Here is a 20,690-nt window from a genome sequence, read left to right on the forward strand (position 1 = left end):
GCTTTCCGACTTGGAACAAATCCAAGTGTTATCTCCTGTCCAAAGATCAGCGGCGGATCCGAGCTCGGGGCGGGCGTGCCGCGGCCTCTTACCTGGTGGAGGTGTGTGGAGCCCAGGTGGAAGAGAGATCGGAGGAGCTCGGGGGAGTCGCTGAACAGAGTAGCTGAGAGGGTTTCACGAAACGGGCGAAGGAGGGAGCTCTTGGCTTCTCTGGATCGGAGAGGGGGAGGGCTAAAAGTCCTAAAAAGTCTCAAACTGGCCTCTCCTGCGTTCGTCCTGGGACTCTCAGTCTAGAGCAACTGCACCTCAGGCTGTCCCAGCCCGTGTATTTCTGGAAAGACGAAGAGAGGGAGAGGGAGGGAACGAGAGAGAGGCGGGAGGAGGGGGGCGGGGGAAACACGGGGAGGAGCCCACAGGAGCTGTCAGTTTAACTCTCACATTCTTAACCCTGCCTTTCACTTTCTCTCTATAAATTCACCATTTACTGGCAGGACAAAAAAAAATGTTTGTTGCCAAAGCACAACAAACAGAGTACAGATTCTATAGTTTTAAAAGAAAAATGTAAGTGTATATATATATATATATATGATTTTTAATACAGGAAAAAAGTTAATAATTAATTTCCTTAAATTAAGATCAGAAAATGAAACCAAAACCTACAGAAATGGTTCAGTAAACTTTCAGTAAAATGCACTAATTAGCTATGGTTCCCGAATATTTATTTTCTTTTTTTTTCTTTTACACATGGTTAAAGAACGAGCCAATCAGTTCAGAGCCAGTCAGAGAGTTCCACTGGGGTTCTGGCATTGAGCTGGCAGTGCTGATGTCACAGGAGTTTCCCCCTTCCTCTCTCTGTGCGTAGCGCACCGACTTTCGGACCACACACTGCCGCAACGTTCTGCTCTCTTCGTGGCTAATGTTTGATGGGTGAAGTTTTAGAGTTAAGTGCATCACAGGCGTGACAAATCTCAGGAGGCGGAGTCAGGCTTGATCTGTACACCGAGCTGTACTCTCCATTCTTTCCCTTCACTCATTCTCTCTCTCTCTCTTTCTCTCTCTCTCCCTCAGTCTAGCTCTCTCTCTCGCTCTCTCTCTCTCCCGCTGTCTCTCGGTAGGAGATAAATATTGCCACACACACGTGCACAGACATGCAGACACAAACACACACACACACACTAAAATAAAACACACACACACACACACGGGCGCAGACATGCACAGACACACACACAGTCTGCTTAATAACCAGCCTTGGCAAAGGGCTGCAGAATGGCCAGAGAGGCGTGTGCGTCAGGCGGCCATTTTGATCTCACGGCGGTAAACCATCCCGTTTCCCTCATTCCCCCGTATCGTCAGGAAACCGCCAGCCATCACTCATCTCACTCGCCCCTCCCACACTACAGGAGATCCACCAATTACACCACAACTCTCAATAACCCCGCCTCCCCTGCCGCCTCCCCTTTGTCTATACCACAAAAATCACTTCAACTTCACCCCCAGTATTCCCACTGTTAAAGGTCACACGAAAAAGACAACGGCCCGTCGATTGGGCTCGGAAGAGGATGTGGGAAGGACGGCGGTTGATGGGACATTTCCCCCAATCAGATCTCGCATTGATTAGATTCCGATTTTTGTTTTGTTTGAGGGGTGTGGCGGTGTTGACGAAGCGAGCCCTGCCAGCTGACCTTGGCCAATCCCCAGGCCTGAGAGCGGCAGAGTGAAAGGGAGCAGGAAATGCCACCCAGGGCCGCTGCCCCGTCTGGAACAATAGCGCAGGACCCCGGGCTGTTCAGGCTGCTCGCCCGAGCCGACGGGACAGGCGGCCATTACTACACTCCTACAGGACAGCAGTGGAACCTCACTGCCCCAAATATGCAGCAAAGACTGTTTATAAAGCAGGCGACGGGGTGCACACACCCACACACACACACACACATAGTGTGACACATACTCTCTCTCTCTCTCACACACACACACACACACACACACACAGGCACACACCCTCACATAAACACACACACACACACACACACACTGCATAGTAGCTGGGCAGTAAAAACTAGTCATTGATAGTCAAGAAAGGCAATAGAAAAGTCCATTCCAGCCAATCAGAGGAATGGAACTGGTTTGCTCTGAAATATAATGAAATAGTGGATTCATTACATAACAGTCAAATCTCTGCTAGTCCCATTGCAACATGTGAATTTATTATTGATGGAGACCAAGTAACCAACATTCTCTTTCAACTTCTCCATTTAAAAAGTCAAATACCACATACCCCTAAGTAACTAGAGAACCAAAATAAAGCATTACAGGAATTTGGTTTCATTTTAAGGAAATGATGATTGAAAATTGATGAGCGAACAGACACTTTGACACTTTGAACAGTGTTCCAAATCAACCTCTAAAATGTTAATTTAATACAGGTATTTTTTCAGATAAATCTTTGTAAATGAATAATCATAATTTAAATTAGTAAAATGATTGTAACGTGCCACACAAATAAGTGTATCTTGAAGTTTGTTATTATATGAATATTTTAGATCATTCCAATTAATCACAGTATGTTACAGAAGTTAGTATTTGTTTCACCTACAATGTTATTTGACAGAAATAAACTTCAACAACACATCCTCCTTTTAAGCGTTATAAATATCTTTAATATCTTTTTAAATACAATGATCAATTTTTACAGCAAGATGAAAGTCTGTGACCAATCAGCGGACAGGAAAGAGTTCAGAAGCAATGACAGGTGTTTGGTTTTTTGCAATATGAAGTTATTAATTTACAAAACATTATTAGTCAAATACAAAAAATTTTAAAAAACAAAAAACAAACAAAAAAAAAAACAGCAGATTAATCCTAACCGATGAATGGCATGATCTACCACAGGGATTCCCAAATCGGCCCTGGAGGCCACTGGTGCTGCTGGTTTTCATTCCTCTCCTCCAATCAGTGACTGATTTAAACTGGGAACACCAGGTGAGTTAAATCTCAGGCCAATCAGTGGCATAAACCAAACAATTAACTACCCTGTAGAAAAGAACTCCAGCAGTAATTCAGACGTTGAGGGACAGAGTTGATTATCTTGGACATACAGGATTTGTCCTGATTCACATTTTTTAAAAATACTGGCCAATCACACGAGGGACTCAATGTACAAACAGTACTGTTTGTATACTGCAGAGGGTTTGAACTCGTTTTTAAACAGCACATAAGCCACAGCCTCAACTATTCCAGAAGTCAGCCACTAAAGAAAAGCCACTGGCGAAAAACACATGCCTGGCCTCTACCTAAAGGAAAAAGAGCACTGCGTTTTTCAAAAGGAGGCCTTAACCAATGAGAAAAAAAGGCTGCATTCGTAAATTGAGGCCTTAACCAATGAGAGAAAAGCACCGTTAGTAAAATGAGGCTTTAACCAATGAGAAAAGAGCACCGCATTTTTCAAAAGGAGGCTTTAACCAATGAGGACAGAGCACTGCGTTAGTTAATCATTAAGTCAGGGGCGTGCTGCAGCTCTAGCTCTGTACTATTGCCCCTAACAAACCCGGGACAAGCTGCCAAGCGGGATCTAGCTTGATTTTTGGCAAATGCCTTCTGAGGAAGTAGCTCCGCCTTTGGGCCTTTCCTTCCCAGCACCAGTTTAATGTAATACGGGACCAGAAGGGAAGACCACACAATCTTTCACTTTGCCAGTCAATGCTAAATATTCTGTGATTCAGGGCAAAGATAACGGCACATTTTGTTACAAATCGTCTTTCAAACCAAATGCCCAGAGGGGGAGGCATTTCAATCTGGTGGAGGGGATTCCTGGATTGTGGCCCGATGACAATCAAGCCACCCCCCCCCCCCCCCATCCCATCCCATCCCATCCAGATTTCGGAATAGCTGGACCTGCCCCAGAGCCCCGTCTACACCACCACAGCGGTCCCGGTTCAGCCCGGCGGCCTGATCCGGTCTGATCCGGCCTGCAGCGGCACGGAAAGCCCGCTTCACCGTGGTTTCTCTTCCCGAGGCGTTCGGTCCCGGATCCCCCTCCAGAACCCGCCGCTGCCATCGCGCTTCGGGGGGTTTAGCGTGTCGCGCGCGTGGCCTGCTGTAGGTGGCGCTGCGGCTACATGCTCGTTTTCACGCGTCTCTGTTGTAAAACGAGTTCGTTTTTGAGGTTTATTGCAAAGACCACGCTGTTGTGTGCCCCCCCCTCCCTCCTACCTCCTTCCCCCCACTCCCCCCCCCCTCGCTCGCACCCTCCCTCCAAAGTCTCCCTTTTGAAAAGCGAACTGGTTTTCAACCGACTTTAACTGCACGTCTTCCGTTAGTGACGAGAGAACCTGGCCACACAAGCACCCCAAAAAATGGGCGGAGTGACTCACCGACCTGGACCAATCCTAGGCCGTTTCTGTGGAGAGAGAGAATGCATTCGATTGGTTGAGCCAAGTCAATGACTTGTAGGCCGAACCCACTGAAGTGTACATGAAGCGCTAGCCTTGCTGCCAGACATTTCAGCCACATTTTAATGCCACTTGACGAACTGCGCGGGATGGCCAATCAAATTAGGAGCGCACCAGATCTCAATTAATTCTCTTTTGATTGGTTGGCGGAGAACTGCATGACCAGGGCCTCTTCACTACAAGCACCAAAACCCTTGGTTACCATAACTACCGCCCGCCCAAGGAGCGTGTAAAAAGAGACAGACAGGCGTGTGCTGACAATATTTAATAGAGGGGTTTTGATGAAAGAAAAGCTGGATTAACAAACCCCTCACTCCCTCACGGTTTCCCTGCAACATGATCCAAAATCCCTTTCAGACCAGAGAACAACAACCAAAGGCCCGTTCAGACACAAGGGTGTGATATAATAACGATTATATATCACACAGAGTCTGCTTGTGTGTCTCCTTGTCAGTGTGTAGTCCATAGAGACCTGTGTCTTTCTCAGGCAAGAGCCTTCTCACTTCCAAATGTCCAAACCCAAAACCCAGTCACTGCACCCTTTTATATACTAATATCCAACACCCAGGGGCCCCCCCCCCCCCCATAACGTGACAGTCCTGAGCTCACTGTGCATTATAAGTATTACACTTCTTTAGAATTACGCGCTGTTTTTACAATACAAAAACGCTTCTGAACCGCTGGCCAGGTTGTAAGAGGCGCTCTGGGTGAGCCCGCCAGCTGCCGTCGGGCGGAACGCTCTGCTGCTGTGCGCTGGGACAAAGAGGAAATGCCATGGCTAAATAACCTGGGCGAGAACCGCAATGTTCAACTACTTTTCCAGCAGGCACAAGTCTATGAGTCGCGGCTGTGAATTTGGCCAGGACAGCACGGAATCCCCGCGATTTCGCTAGGCGTGCCACGCGGGAGCTTTAACGGACCACAGCGAGTCGCGTTTTAACCCGAAGGGGCCGGAAAAAAACTATATTTCTTATTATGCAACTGAGGAGCCGAGAGATTGAGAAGCACCGAGCAAACCAGAGGAAACGAGACGAGAGACTGTGACGGGAGGGGAAGGCACAGTCAGCATATCTGGGGTCATTATAAAACCAGCAGGATCGAAGCTTTTATTAAGCAGTGAATTATTAACGAATTCTGTGCGTGCATTTTCTGTCAATCGTCTGATATACTTTCAGCACAAGAAGCGTAGCAAAAAAATGAGCAAGAGGTACCGTTCAGAAATTATGCAAGGTTCCTGTTAAAATTAAAATGTTAAACTTAAACTAAAATTATAAATAATCGAAAAACTGGACCAATTAAAAAAAATATATATAGCCTATATATCATCAGTTAAATGCTCGTTCACAAGCAGTGCTCAGCAAAAGCAGCTGACCACAATGCAAAGTGCAAATATGAGGAAGACATATGCCGACTACTGGAGTTTAATGGTCACGCAGGCAACTCCTTACAACTTATCAAGCTTGGGCCCAGCGTTGAGCACTTGACTAGAGTACGCACTTAAACACAGCATGCATACAACTGGAGCACGTCTAACCAGACGTAGCATATAACCAGAGGTAATATAACCAGAATACACGGGAAAACAACCACAGCCCAAGTGAGCAAATATATACAACACTGCGCATATACTAACCATACATTTTCTAATATACTTTCTAGCATTTTGCAAAAAGCTGGTGCGATTAATTATATAATAGCCTGATGCAAAGTGTATTTTAAAATCCAATGGCAAATAGGTGATTGCAGGTTACCAGAACAATACCGTTAAACCAAAGCTTATTCAAGCACAGGACATTTAAAAAATATATATTGACTCAGAAAGCGCCCTGCAACCGTTCATTCGCTTCGTAATTGGTCACCCTCTACGTAATGTAGGATGTTATCCCCGCCATTTACCCAAAACGTTGTGTTTCCGTGGAGACCCGCTGTATCTGACGACGTCAGGATCTGAAGTGTAGGATCTCGTGTATCAGCCATTTGAGCACCCTGCCCAAAAATAGCCACGGCGACCTTCACGGAGCCGAATCACCCAGTTGAGTTTTTGATTTTCACTATGACCACAGTGGTTTTATGCGCTGTACAGTGCGTGTATCTGTGTTCTCCAGCCAAATGCGCCACGTGCTTCTACAGTGTAGACTTGCTCTCACCGATACGCAATCTGTCAAAACTTAACTGCATTTATAAATACACATTTTAAATAATCTCTTTAAGCCTGTGGAGTTGGCTGTGGATATTAATGACGCGACTTAAACTGATTTAGTAACTGTATGCAAACATTTAATTTAAAAAAATGTTATATGGAATAACATGTTGCAAATAAACATTCAATACACTGAGCATATATTTGAAATATTTATTGAAAGCAGCCGGGTTGAGGAATTTACATAAATGAAAATCGTCCTGATGCAAAGTTTGCTCCACATCTCATATTTTGACAGTAGCATATGCTAAAATGTGCTGGTGTTCTTTCGTACTTTTAATAGTGCCGCAGGACCGATGACGACGCACGCTGCAGTCGGCCGACCGAGCGCGAGGATTCCCTCGCACGCGAGTCAGCAGCTTTCGCTTTGCGTCTGTGCGCTCGCACGCGGAAGGGGGAACGGTCAGTTTCCACGCCGTTCCCTCAGCCCTGGGCAGCGTCTGAAATCGCATATTACTTACTACATATACTGTCATCACCGCATTTAGTATGTGAATAAAAAATACAATGGCTTTTGTTTTCGGACCTCATTCATGCTATTGTTTCGGACATGCTAAAAACGATACATAGTATTTAGTATACATTATGCGATTTGGAACGCAGCCATATGTCTCTCCTTTCCCACAACCCCCTGTGAGCCCCGCGCTCGGGCTGCTCCGTTCCTGTCCTGCCCCGCCCCACCCCGCCCCGCCCCGTCCCGCCCCGCCCCACTGCAATACTCTGGTCCCCTGGATACTCCCGCGGACAGGCCGCCCACAGGGGAGGATGGACTATGACTCACTCTTTACTGGCAGTGAGCTCAATGCCACACACACACATTCCAGCGCGTGCACGTGCGCGCACGCACACACAAAGAACAAAGAAATGTTTGATGAGGACAGGCCATCCAGCCAACCGGGCCCCAACTTTTTACCTGCTGTCACACAAGTACACAAGTAATAAGCGCACAAGACCATGCAAACGTGAAATAGCGCTCGCGCTCTCTCATTCACACACACACACACACACACACAGTGAGGATCCACAAACAACCGTGTGTATACATGGAGCTTTCATTTAATCAGTTATGATCACATGACACAGGAAACCTGTCAGTAAATGAAGAGCAGAATCCGTTCTGCACCACTTGTAGAATCTTCCACTGTTTGGAAAATCGAATTCCTCAAAACTGTGTCATAACAGATGAATGGTGCAGAGCAACACTGTTCATCGCGGTAGAATAAAAGAGCCTCCCGTCGCAAATACAAAAATAAAAAAGCAGGAAAATATGCATTCACAACTATGTGCAGTGCACACAGGCAACCGTGCACTTGGGCATGATGCTGAAACTCCTGTCGCGTTTTCTTCTCGTTCCAGAGAAGAGCACTGGTGAGTTTTTCAGCTCCGCAAAAACCACATCAGCAAGTTCCAGCAAGTTACTCTCATTTCCACAACTTACATTCCAGTATTACTATACCCATACAAATTGTATGATCCCAAAAACTATTACGGCCCCGTGTAAACTGGTGATCGGCTGCTGACAAAAAAAACCTGGTGTTTGATATACAGGTACAAAACAGTTGTCAGTTAAGAGTTTGCTTTAGGACAGCAGTCAAACCAACTTTTCACTGCTTCTACAACTCATTCTTTCATAAATCCGTATGAGAACCACTGGCTCTGGTATACTCTACCCGTAACTATGACAACAGCCGGCTGTACGCAATTACTAACATTGCGGTTAGAACTAGACTGGAAACCATCGCTTATTACACACAGTAAGGTTTTTTATGATTCTTAAGGCCATAATAGCCGCGTTGAGCTTGCGCCAGTATTGGGTGAAAATACGGCCGTGGAAAAAGTGAGTGCATCTGCTCCCGCTGCAAATTTATGGATACGCTGAGATGTCGGACTGGAAAGTTGGGGTTTTAAGCGCGCTCTTATTTCTGAAATCAAATACAGAACAGCCTACACCAAACGCCTGGTGTTCTTTAAGAATGAACTCGAGTTAGTGATATAATTAGAGTTAACGCTACGCGATTTTAATGAACGATGCCAGTGACAATAGTTTTGCAAGTCAGCTTTCCGAAGATTAACAACGAGCATGGCCTCAAATGTTCTTTTCTCTTTCTGAACGAATACAAAAGCCAGCGAAAGAACACCTGTGGGCGCGCAGACATTTGGCTACACATCAAATTTATTTGAAATTTGACCTGGAAATTCAAATGCATTTTAAATACGACCTGGATTTTCACTTGTAATGGGCCGCTTGTCATAATTTTGCTTCAGGGTCTGAAACTGTTCCAGTAGCATTGCTTTGCAGTGTCAGACCCGTAAAATAACATGGCAATAAAAGGAACAGTTATTACTTCGTGGGGAGTGAGCTTACTTTAAGTGCCAGCAATGTGCACGGCGGCGTTATAAAAAGACAACGCCCATAATGAGTTTAGTTCTGATCCTAGCCAGCAGTCGTCTTTGAATGCAACCGGGAGTGGGTAGTAGTAAGTGTGTCTCACTCTCGCCACCTTGTGGTGTAGGAGTGTAAACAATCCCGTCACTCTTCAGTCCCCACAGCAACGCTGGTCTCAGGTCAGCGCTCCGACGCTGCGTGAATCGCTCCAGTCAACTACGTGCTGATCAGAACAGCATTAACGAGGCCCCTGGGGTCGCCGTACAGCTCCGGAAAATAGAACAGCCGGACTGGTACTGAACTCGGCTTGAGATATTGCGATTCAATAATATATATATATATATATATATATATATATATATATATATATAAATAAATGAAGGGTGAAAGAGAGTACATTCTGGTTCGGCTGGAAACACGCAGCTCAGAAGAGGCGCTGACGTGTGGACTCCACAGAACAGTGTGTTCCAAAGACCGATGGGAAGTTAACTAATGAAAGCGCCACACAGCACAAAGCAAAGCAAAGCACACCACACAGGGAGAAAAAGCTTTTCATCACACGCGTATAGGGGACAGTTAACCCCCATCCTTGAGAACCGCAGGGTCTGCTTTTTCTATATCAGACCTTGTCCCGAAGATGTGTCAGTTACGCTGGTTATCGTTCCAACTTCGTTCCCTGGTAATTATTCTGGTTTAATAAAACTGCCATTTGAACACTGGCAGTACGACTTTACATCACTCAACAAGTACCAACTTTTTGTTCTTTGACATTGGGGTAGCTATACATGTTTTCCGAAAATGTATTCACTCGAGCAGGTACAAGTACAGTCGTTTTCTGGGAGTTATTTCTATCCATTTCAGTCTGTCAATAGAGAAGACACGTCTGTGACATTATTAAGTGCAATTAGTGATTCATTGCGGCATGGAAAAAATAATTGAACAATTAATTAACCTTGAGGCAGCTGCTTCCAATTTGTTAAATGGGGTGATATTAAGAAAACTGCTGAATAAGCTTCTCAATAATAAAACCACACACACCCAACAGGACATTTCTTTCAGTTATTTATGTTAATTCACGTGTAGCGATACATATTTTTAAAAGTTAAAGAGCTTAATCAGACTGTACCCATTTGCTAAGATCCTGTGGCATCTTAGCAAACGTAGCCTACCATATCAGCTCGGCCGTGTCGTCATCCGTTTGGACACTATCCATTTTAACACGGCATGGACGGTTACACAACATTAATCACTTCACCCAAGACACGGATTAGAAATGTATAGACTCTTTTGACTTGACATCAGCAAATATACATTAGGACAAGGACGCCACAAGCAAACTTCTACTGCAGGCCTACACCAGCGAACCAAATCCCTAAAATATTAGGAGCAACTACCAAACTGTCGCTGTTTGTTACTTAAAAATATAAACACCCCAAAACGTCTATAGTAGGCTATAAAAGCTTACCGGTTGCTAGGGAAAGCCTACCGCCTGGTATTCGGAACGTGCGGTCCACGCAAATAGGCTTCTTGAGAACACCTGGTGCTTAATTATCACCGACTAGTCTCGAGTAGTTGTATGCTACAAATAGAAAAATGTTACAATATTTTTTCCTTCACCTTTTCTCGTCGTCGTTTATTTCATTTAGTTTTATTTTTCATACCAAAAATAATATAGCCGACACCACTGTAAATTATAAATTGAACTGATTTGCTGACATTTTAATATTTAAGTAAATTGCGCCCCCTCGTGGATACATCTTTATTGGCATTTTAAACTGTCACCATAGCCGCCTGTTATACAAAATAGAACGTTGAAATCGAACGGTTTCAATCAGCCCTTATTTAAGTTACATATGAAATATGTTATTCTTTATTTTACATATATGGAATGTAAAAAAATATGTATTCCTATTAATACATTTCACACTAAAATACATTGAAACACACAAATTAAAAATAATTCGTATAAATATATTAGCCAATATATTTAGAAGAGTTGAAATATCTTTATTGAAAATATATTTTATTAAAATAGTGTGAGTCTGAGTGTGGGTCTTAATCAGGGCGCCCCCTTGTGGCCACGCAGGCCAGGGGTTGGGTGAGTTTACGTAAATCCGAATCATGACCTTAGGTGTGTCATCATCTGCAGAGAGATTACCAGCAGCCCAGAGACAGAACGGAATGAGCAAATTGCCCAGAAAAGCAATGATGTCATAGTCACCTGATCCCAGTTCCCAGCTGAGCATAGTGCTTTCCCTCTCAGCAGAGCACCTTGTGTGCGTGTGTGCACATCTATGTGTGCAGGCTGCTAGTTTCACATCTCCATTAACACCAAGGTTGCATTCAATAGTTACATTGTTTCAGAGCATCTTTTTTTGCACTCTGCTCATGAATCCATCGGCCAATCAAAACACTTTTCTGCAACACTCCTCAAACTCAAACCCTGGAGGGCCTGTGTCTGGAGGTTTTTAGTGAGTTTTTAGCACTTAAGTGCTTAAATTAAGCTATTTTGACAAAGTAGCCCATATACCATTTTTCTTAGGCCAAAATCAACTGCTGATTTAAAGGAAATGACAAAAAACCTGCTGACATGACACTACAGCTCTCCCCAGGACTGGGGATTGAGATCCCTGCACAAGAGCAGCTCCTCCCCAGAGGTATCGGCATGCCAACGTGGCAAAGGCTTTTGGGCCTGGTGAGTCAGCCATCTTGGTTGTGGCTGCCACTGACAAACGGTTCACATCCCTCCGTTGGATCTGCTGTGATCAGCAGTGACATCACTGGATCGATGTCATTCGCTGGAAACGTGCCACGATCACCTGGATCGGATCAGTTTCAGGGACCTAGGTGAGCTGCACAGGGCAGAACATTTAACCCTTTGAAGAGCAGTTTTTTTGGAATGTTTATTTAACATTCTAAGCCAGTGTTCTAGAACACCATCGCTATCAGTTACCAGTAGAGATTGTTACCTCAGCATTAGAATGTTCAGTTAAGAACATTCTAAATGCCTATTTGCGACTGTTAAGTTTAAAGTGCTAGAAGTCAGTGGGCCACGCCGGCCTTCCCTTTATGGGAAAGAGAATATACTGCAATATATCATAAATAGCCCTCGTGACCGTGGTTCGTACGGTCACAAGCACTAAATCAATTTCTACCCCAGTGAAATGGGACTGGCTAAGCGAATCTGCAGAGATTAAGCCAAACCGGGACAAACCGAGCGGCTGCCAGAAAGTCACGTGATGACAGCGGGGATCTGTATGCGCGGCAATAATGACTAATGACTAATAATGGAATGCAGCCTTAAAAAAAATCTCTTAGTTCACACTCCAGTGGACGAATCTATCTAGCACAAGCACAACTGACTCTTTGTCTTCCTTTAAATTCACTTTTTAAAACGTTTTCTGACTTTCTTGTTTTTATTTGAGTGCCTCCCCCTTCGTCGTCACATTATTTTATTCAGTTGTGTTTTGCGATGTTTGAAACACTTTTTTCGTCACTGAGTTATGACTCTCTGGCGGTATATAGAGGCAGAAGAACTTTCATTATGTGTGTGTTTTGAGAAACCAAAATGACAAAAACGGAGCTACGAGGTTTATACACACACTGCAAAATTAATTAACAAATAAATCTTAACAAGTATCTTGTCTTTTATTTTAACTTAAAATCCTATTTCTATAACTTTTTTCTAAATTGGACAAAAAGATTGACAATGAGGTGTGGCAGCTTTACTTGCTTCAAGACTTCCCAATGGGGAAGAACAATTTCATTTGTCAAGCAAAAATTAACAAAACAAGCTAATATTTTCTAGTTAAGAGAAAAACAAACAAACAAAATATTTTATGTCCCATTACAAGAATAAAATGCCTCTTTAGACACACTCATTTGCAGTGCAACACCAACAAAATGTGTAAAAGATTACATACAAATACAGTTGTTTTATTATTATTATTATTATTATTATTATTATTATTATTATTATTATTGTTGGGAAGCGTGACCACACAGTGCCCCATAAATACAATAATAATAACGGGGATGGGACAGGGGGAGAGTCGGGGGGGGGGTCGTACTCATTTTGGATTACATGCTTCCACCCGCCCCCATTCCAGCACAGTAACAGTGTGCAGTGTCTGTACAGAATCATAAAACACAAGCCTCTCATGACATGAGACTCCCCCCCCCCCCCCCCCCACCCCCCCCCCCCCCCCCCCCACCCCACACCACACCCTCCTTCCGGTCCTTTTGCCCAGAAGTACTATCCTCTGACTGAGCCCAGACTTTCTCAGGTGTGCATGAAGGCCCATCTGCTTCCTCTGGGACGCTGTTACTCAAATCATGGTCCTCAAGGGCCAACAGCGGCTGGTCTCCCACCCTCCCGTTAGCTGGGAGTCCGGTGTGAATGCAGCCTGGCCAATCAGAAGCGCTAACCATCCAGTTAATTAACCGGGAGGAACGAAAACCAGGACCGGACTTCGATTCCAGGGCCAGATTTGAGTATCAATGCTCTAGAGAGAGAGTACCTACTAACACAGAGGTGTCCAGTCTTTTCTTAAAAGCTCAGGTTTTTGTTTTATCCCACCACTAAAAAACCTGATTCTGCTAAAGAAATCATCTTGATTGAAGACCATGATTGGCCAATCAGAATACATTACAGACATTTAATAGACAGCCTTATCCAGAGCGAATTACACAACATTCTACATAGCATTTATATTGCACCAGTTTATACAGCCGAATATATACTGAAGCAATGCAGGTTAAGTAGCTTGCTCAAGGGTACAGTGTCCTACCCGGGAATTGAACTTGTGACCTTCAGATTACAAAACCAGTTCCTTACCCATTACACTACACTGTCGCCCCATAGATGAATCAAGCGTCGTAGCGCAGGGCTAAAACTCAAACCTGCACCTACGCTGGCCCATTTCAGGTAAGACTGGACACCCCTACTGAGACACAGGGAAGGGTAGAGATACTCAGAGCTGGTCCTCAAGGCCGGCAGAAGCCTACTGCAGTTGTTCATTCTTCTCTGGATAAGACAGTCTGTTAAACAGAGCTGGACAGTCCAGGGTGCTCTCTCCGTGTCCGTGTGGGTTTCCTCTGGGTACTCCGGTTTCCTCCCACAGTCTAAAGACATGCAGGTTAGGGTGGAGCGTCTAAATTGCCCCAAGATGTGAGTGTGTGAGTGAATGCTGTGTGCGCCCTGCAAACTGTCCAGGGTATATTCCTGCATCTCGCCCAGTGCATTCTGGGATTGGCTCCCGCACCTCCCGTGAACCAGACCAGGATTAAGTGGCCATTGATAATGGATGGATGGATGTCCAGGGGTCAGAAAGCATAAGTCCTGCCATATGTTTCTTCCATCCATGAATTCAGCCAGCTGATTTCACTAATTAGTCCTGCCTGTTGGCTGAGAGATTTTGCTAATTAGAATAAAATACCAGGGAGGACCTTTACCTTCTGAACCTGGATTTTCTTTTTTTAAAAACAGGCATTTAGCAAATTCTCTTATCCAGAGTGGCACACAAACACACACACACACACACACACACGCACACACACACACACAAACTTTACATACAATACAGCTGGCTACTTTACAGAAGTGATACAGTTCAGTTAGGCTGGATAGCAGAGGCAGGGAGGCCAGCGAGGAGAGAGCAGCGGTCGTCTAGGGGACCATAGCCCAGAACCAGAAGCTGGGTTTGAGTGGCAGGTGAGGAACGAGCAGTATCTCCTGATTTTTTCAGAGGAAGAATCTGCACGCCCGGTTCATGCCTGGTTCACCATCACAATGTGCGCGGTGCGTTTCTCTTTCAGCACTACTACGAGGCTCTTGGTGCCAGTCACGTGCAGAGGGGGTGGCTCCCGGTGCTCCAGCAAGTGCCCAGTGGGAGAAGTCCAGAGTCTTTGGTACATCACATCAAAGATCGGGCAAGCCATGAGCAGCACTGCACGGACAGGAATATTTTTTTTTGGGGGGGGGGGGGGGTTCACGAACACAGCCCTGGAGGGGACACCCATTGCAGGCCAAAAGGGTGTTGATACTGTGCCCCCTCAAGCACAATAACCAATTGTATTAGTGGGAAGAACGACCAAGCAGCACCTTAAAAGTCCCATATCTCCCATATATATATATAGCTCACATATATATAGTACATATATACATACCTAGAAGGAATGAGTTGATAATGACAGGAGGTCAACCCAATGTGTTACGTTACAGGTATTAAGCCAAATGCTCTTATCCAGGGCAATTTACACACCTTTTGTATTTTTTACACAGTGTCTATTTAAACAGCTGGATACTTACTGAAGCAGTGCAGGTTAAGTACCTTTGTCAAAAATACGACGGCAGTGTCACACATGGGATTCAAACCTGCAACCTTTTACTGATCAGCTACACATCCTTAACCAGGGCTGCCGGGTAGGTTGTGCCAGGCCCTGGAAGAGAAGGGACCCCAATAGTCTGTGGTAAATATTATTGTCTCGGGCCCAGGAATTTTACCCAGCAGCCCCGTTCTTACCCATCATACTACACTGCTGCTAATGACTCCTGGTGCAGGGTTAACTAAAGACTGAGCCAAGTCCATCGTGTCCTTTGGACTGCTGGTCTCTTGGAGCTGGCTGTAAGCCGCATGTCCATCCCAAGTGCTCACATCAGTCAGACAAGGGATCAAAAGGAGGGATAGCAATGTGGGGAACACGGACGGACAGCCTGCCGGACAGACAGAAGAGTGACTCTGCCCACAGGACGGCTGCGCCAACAAACAGAAAAAGAAAAAAGAAAAACCCCAAATGTGTTTTACTTCGTCCAGCAGACACGCTAACAGATGGCCAGATAAATGGGGGAGCTTGAAAAAAGAGGGATAGAGAGAGAAAAGAAAGAAAAAAAGCAAAGAGCTCATTCATCCGCGTGTGTGTGTATTTTGTGTGTGGGGGGGGCTATTGCAAACAGGCGGCCCCCAAAACCCAAAGGAATTAGGAAAGGTGATCCATTATCCATACTGTCCATTGATTGGTGAGATAGAGTGAGACACCATTAGCATAGAGAGGGTGACCTTTGGGACAGAATGGCACTGTGACAGAGAACCTGGCCTTCTTCCAATGTGCCCCCCCCAGTCATGCTGAAAACCACCTGCCCTCAGACCCAGTTCTTGGTACCCTTTTCCCCACCTCATCACCCCCCTACCCATCTTAGTCCCACATTTCCATGTCAACTGCACAGAGTTTACATGTGACCGATGGTCATCACATGTACACTGTAAGAGTTCATTTAACACTGAACATTTTACTGACATAGTAAATTTGATACCACATGGATTCACATATGCACTTGTAAGAGTTCAGTTTACACTGAGAATTTTAACTCTGTTGTATTGTCATTCATTGGTGGCAGAAAGTAGGGTGGGGGGTTTGGGATTAAGAGTTAATCCTAAAATGGTCTCCGTTTGTCATCCATCTCCCCAGCGCCCTATGATAATCCGGGGGGGGAGGGGGGTGTGGCTCCCTAATTGGCGCCTGGGGTACGCGTCTAGACGATGATTATGTCCAGCCTACACTACCCCCTGAACTGACAATACCCCCGGCATTCAACATTACGACGACCTGCAGTTGTATAAAGCATGTTAAATTCTTTAAAAGTCAAGACTTTACAGCTAACGGTCGGCGTGACCCAACCAAGGCCGCGTGAATCGATGCGTGCACGCGCGCGCACACAATCATTGCTTAATTAGTTGATTATCAAAATCCCCGTTTAGGATGACTACACATATGCGTCATGCGCAAATAATAAGATAATTGTTGTTATTTGTTTTTTTCCCCCCCAGTGCAGCAGGCATAGTCTCTGTTCTATACAGAAAGGACTGTTATTGCGCCACATATCATTTTTTACCGTCTGGAAGAGACCGACGTGGCGTGGTAATATCAATATCAACGAAATCAGCAGCCAGACTTAAATATATTGATTTAGACCAGGCTGTCTTTATTTTGTTTTTTCCTATTAAGGGCCAGGGCGAACGCCACACAAAGCCTCAGATGAAACGAACGGGTCCACCTACATCCAACGAGGTCACCGTTCAGTGCAACATAGCCTAAACTGGGGGAAATAAAACGATGTTTGTTATTATTGTAACCTAATTATAAAATGAGCTTTGAGCATGAAAAAAGACTCATACAAGTGATTATCTGGACTCTATCGACGCAGTTCAACACAGGATAATCCGATTAAACCACATCCAAAACCCTTCCAAACAGGGCTATCAGTGGAGGACAACTGGTGACACGCCTCCCGACCTATAATATAACCCCCAACCCTCACCCTCACGGCTTAATTTTTTTAACACGCTGCGAAAATGTGACGCTCTTTAAAATCCAAAACCTGACATGATCATTGAAAAATAAGTCCGTGACTGTCAGTTTGTGGTTCACTTTAAATGCAAAGGAAACGTGTGCATTGCTTGCAGAGCCGCAGTCCTGGAGGACATAGCCTATTGCGGATCCAATGAACCATTTCCTCTATAGCAAAATAAATAAATAAATAAAAAATAAGGGCGCGCTCAGTTCTAAATTTACAGCCAGCACCAACACCGCCGCCAGACGCGCCCATTACGCGTGTGTTGTCCGCGCATGTGTACAGTCAGACACCTACTGTAAGTCTGCTGGCTCGGAGTCTGCAGGCATGACATTGTATTTTGATGGTATATTGTTTTATCAGTTCCCATTAAAGTCCGCATTTGTTTTTTTTTGTTTGAGAGTACAGGTTTTGCATCATGTTATAACAGCATTACAGCACTTTACAGAACCCACTATGTTTTAACTGGCATTGCCAAAAGAACAGCAACCACGGTAATCATTTTTGTAACTGATAAACTAGCTATTATAGATGCATCAATTTGGTTTTTTCCACACGCGTTTTCCTGTGAGTGTTTTGTTACACATGCCACGAGGCGCGCCTTTGTGGCGGTAGCCAGCACCGCGGAGCGGAGCTGTGGGTTCTTTGTTCCACTCTTGAGCGCGAGCGCTGGTGCTCGCCAGCGAGAGATGGAGTTAACGTGTTCGAGTACAAAAAGAGACAGTGTCGCTACGCTGGCACTACAAACGCCCCACAGTCAGCTCCACCATATCCCCTTGTCTCTCAGTATATCCAAATCAGATATACTGCAACACGCCCCCCTTCACCCTTCCCTGCGAGACAGAACAACCTCAACAAAGTGACCCGCTGCAACCTCGTGTATACAAGTAATAACGGCGACGAAGGGGCGGGACGCATTTTTGGATTGCATGCTTCCACCATTCCCAATTCTAAAATTAAAACAAAGTAACATGAAACTGTATACAACCACTTCTCCCGTCGCAATTCCACGAGACAAAAAAAAAACCAAGTTGATCACAGCACGCGCCCGCCACCCTTCCTCCAGACGCAATTCTTGTCTTTACGTGATTGTTGTACATAAACATTATCTCATGACAAAACCATGTCGTAGAGTCTGCAAAATACTGCTCCCCAAAAACGCCCAAGCACGTTTTTTTTCTAAATACTCTGCTTAGTTTCAAAGGTATAGGGTAGGCATGCTGAGTTGGTTACATGCTGGGTGTTGCGTGATTGCACGGATATCGCTAGATGTTATTTTTCTATTTCTGCGTTGTCTTACATAGACAAAGCAATAGCGTTGAGGGCTGGGTTTTTTTTTCCACGCGGGGGTCGATACAAGCGCACCGATGCCACAGGATCTGAAGAGCACGAGATACAACGGCAGAGTAGGGCAGCTCAGTGTGTCTGCAGGGGAGGGGAGGGGAGGGGAGGGGGGGCGGTATAAACCAGACGGGGTGGAGCGAGAGATGGTCGAGCCCCCTACTCTGTGCAGACGGCCCTTGTCTTGAGAGCTTGGAGAGAGAAAGGAGGAGGAAAAAAGCTAGCAAAGCAAGCGAAGATAGCAAGCGGGGGCTGGTCCGTGGGTGTGACTAGCGTACTGGAAAGGGGAGGGGGTTTGGAAGGGGGAGGCGTGGAGGCGGCGCACGGGTGTGCTGTTTCTCGAGCCTCTTTCCCCGCTTGTCTTTGTTTCGTACTCTTTTGTTAGCCATGCCGAGCCTGCTGGTTCTAGCAGGGATCATGGAAAAGAACGGGGAGCTGGCCGTCTCCGGCTTCGGAAGCGAGGGGCTGCACGTGCCGCCCGACGAAGAAGAGGACGACTCCCGGGCTCTGAGGGTCGCGCTGGGTCAGTTGTCTCTGTTGGGTCTCGGGGAAGCTGAGGACGGTGGCGGCGGGTCTCCCGCAACTGGATCGCAGGATCGGAGTAACAACAATAACCATCACAGCAGCTGCATCGGAGGAGGGAGCGCCGGGGACACGGGGCTTTTGACTGGAAAGAGCAAGTTGTGCGTCCTGTATGAAGCTCCCACATCTGAAACGAAAGGACGCGGCTCTAATATAACCGAATGCGTCCCTGTGCCCAGTTCTGAACATGTGGCCGAAATAGTAGGGAGACAAGGTAAAGACAAAGCAGAACATTGTTTCGGTTTTAAAAAGCTGGTGATGTGTAGACTGTGTTGTCTCACATAGCTCTGCCTGTAAAGACTCAATAACTTATCAGAGATATTGTTGGGGGGAAAAGGGGGTGGTGGTTTTTCTGTTTGTTGTTGCATTTGGCGGTTATGCCTCACAATTCCGTTGTAGCCTACGTAACATAGCCACGTTTCCCCCGTTAGTATACAAATATCTGTCCTGATTAAAATCACAACTGATTTAAATTTCTAAAAATAAAAAAAGCAATTGACACAAATTAACCGCCTCTCACTGCACTGTATCGCTATTTTATGTAAGACCTGTTTTCAAATGTTGCAGTGTAACGGACTCCTCGCGCATGGAGGCATTCGCTTCCTTTGTCGTGTGAGCGCACGAGACTGTTCAAAAAAAAAAAAAAAAAAATCACTCAAAGTAGCGACTGTTAGCATAGTAGCCGAATCAGTGAGGCTGTGAAGTTTACTACAAGCCCAAAATTTTGTAGTCTTTACACGCACATGTTAAGCTCTTTCGTTTCAAACCGGCTGACATTTTCAGTGAGATTTCCCTCTCTTTGTCCCATTTCCAATGAATTCATTGTTTACAGTGTGTCGCCACTGGTATATAACGGTTTATGCGTGTCTGTCACACAGCCCTGGGGTAGCTCTTACATTTGCGTGTCATATCAAATGGGGTTAGTTACAAACACAGTTCACTGAGAGTATCGCCAGTAAATCACTTTGAACGCACAGGGTAATCTGCAAACCAGAAAGAGGCGTCACCCCATGAGGGCAGCGTCAGCTGTCAATGAAACCAAATATTTGGGGGAGTGTACTTTAAGGTGTCCAGTTTACACTACCCAGCTTAGAGATAAGAGGGACTAAGTGGAAAATGCCGTTTTAGCCATTGGTGTGGCGAAGTTTAGGAACAAAAATCTATCTATAAAGAGACAGGCGTCTCCCTGAAAGAACCGTCCGTGAAGAAGAGCGAAGGCGCTTTCTGGTTCGGCGGTTCGCTCGGGGTCTCTGGGGCGGTCCAGGGCCAGCGCGCGGTCACTTTCGTTTGGAAGTCCGGTTGACCCCCCTGGCGGCATCGCAAAGAGAACAAAAGTGTCTTTTCTCCGCCTGCTGTGTTTTGTATGTAGGCTGCTATTGT

The 20,690-nt window shown here is 45.5% G+C and overlaps 2 protein-coding genes across 3 annotated transcripts in view; one reads left to right on the forward strand and one right to left on the reverse strand.

Moving 5' to 3' along the window:
* Positions 1–10,574, reverse strand: part of LOC118233231 (lamin-A-like) — a 49,278-nt gene extending 38,704 nt beyond the window's left edge. The window contains exons 1-2 of one of the 2 annotated variants that reach the window (XM_035428705.1): positions 10,503–10,574; positions 93–331 (exon numbers count right to left, since the gene is read on the reverse strand). The gene's annotated coding sequence lies outside the window, so the exon portion shown is untranslated. Of the gene's footprint in view, positions 1–92; positions 332–6,347; positions 6,480–10,502 lie in introns of those variants that run through there. The other variant, XM_035428706.1, reaches the window with a different exon arrangement.
* Positions 10,575–18,852: 8,278 nt separating this feature from the next.
* The window catches only part of LOC118233160 (RNA-binding protein MEX3A-like), an 8,651-nt gene continuing 6,813 nt past the window's right edge, over positions 18,853–20,690 (forward strand). Inside the window, exon 1 of the mRNA XM_035428543.1 lies at positions 18,853–19,524. Within this exon, the coding sequence (XP_035284434.1) occupies positions 19,116–19,524 (409 nt within the window). The 5' untranslated portion in view covers positions 18,853–19,115. The remainder of the gene's footprint in view (positions 19,525–20,690) is intronic.

This window comes from Anguilla anguilla, chromosome 8 (genome assembly GCF_013347855.1).
Source record: "Anguilla anguilla isolate fAngAng1 chromosome 8, fAngAng1.pri, whole genome shotgun sequence".
Lineage (NCBI taxonomy): Eukaryota > Metazoa > Chordata > Actinopteri > Anguilliformes > Anguillidae > Anguilla > Anguilla anguilla.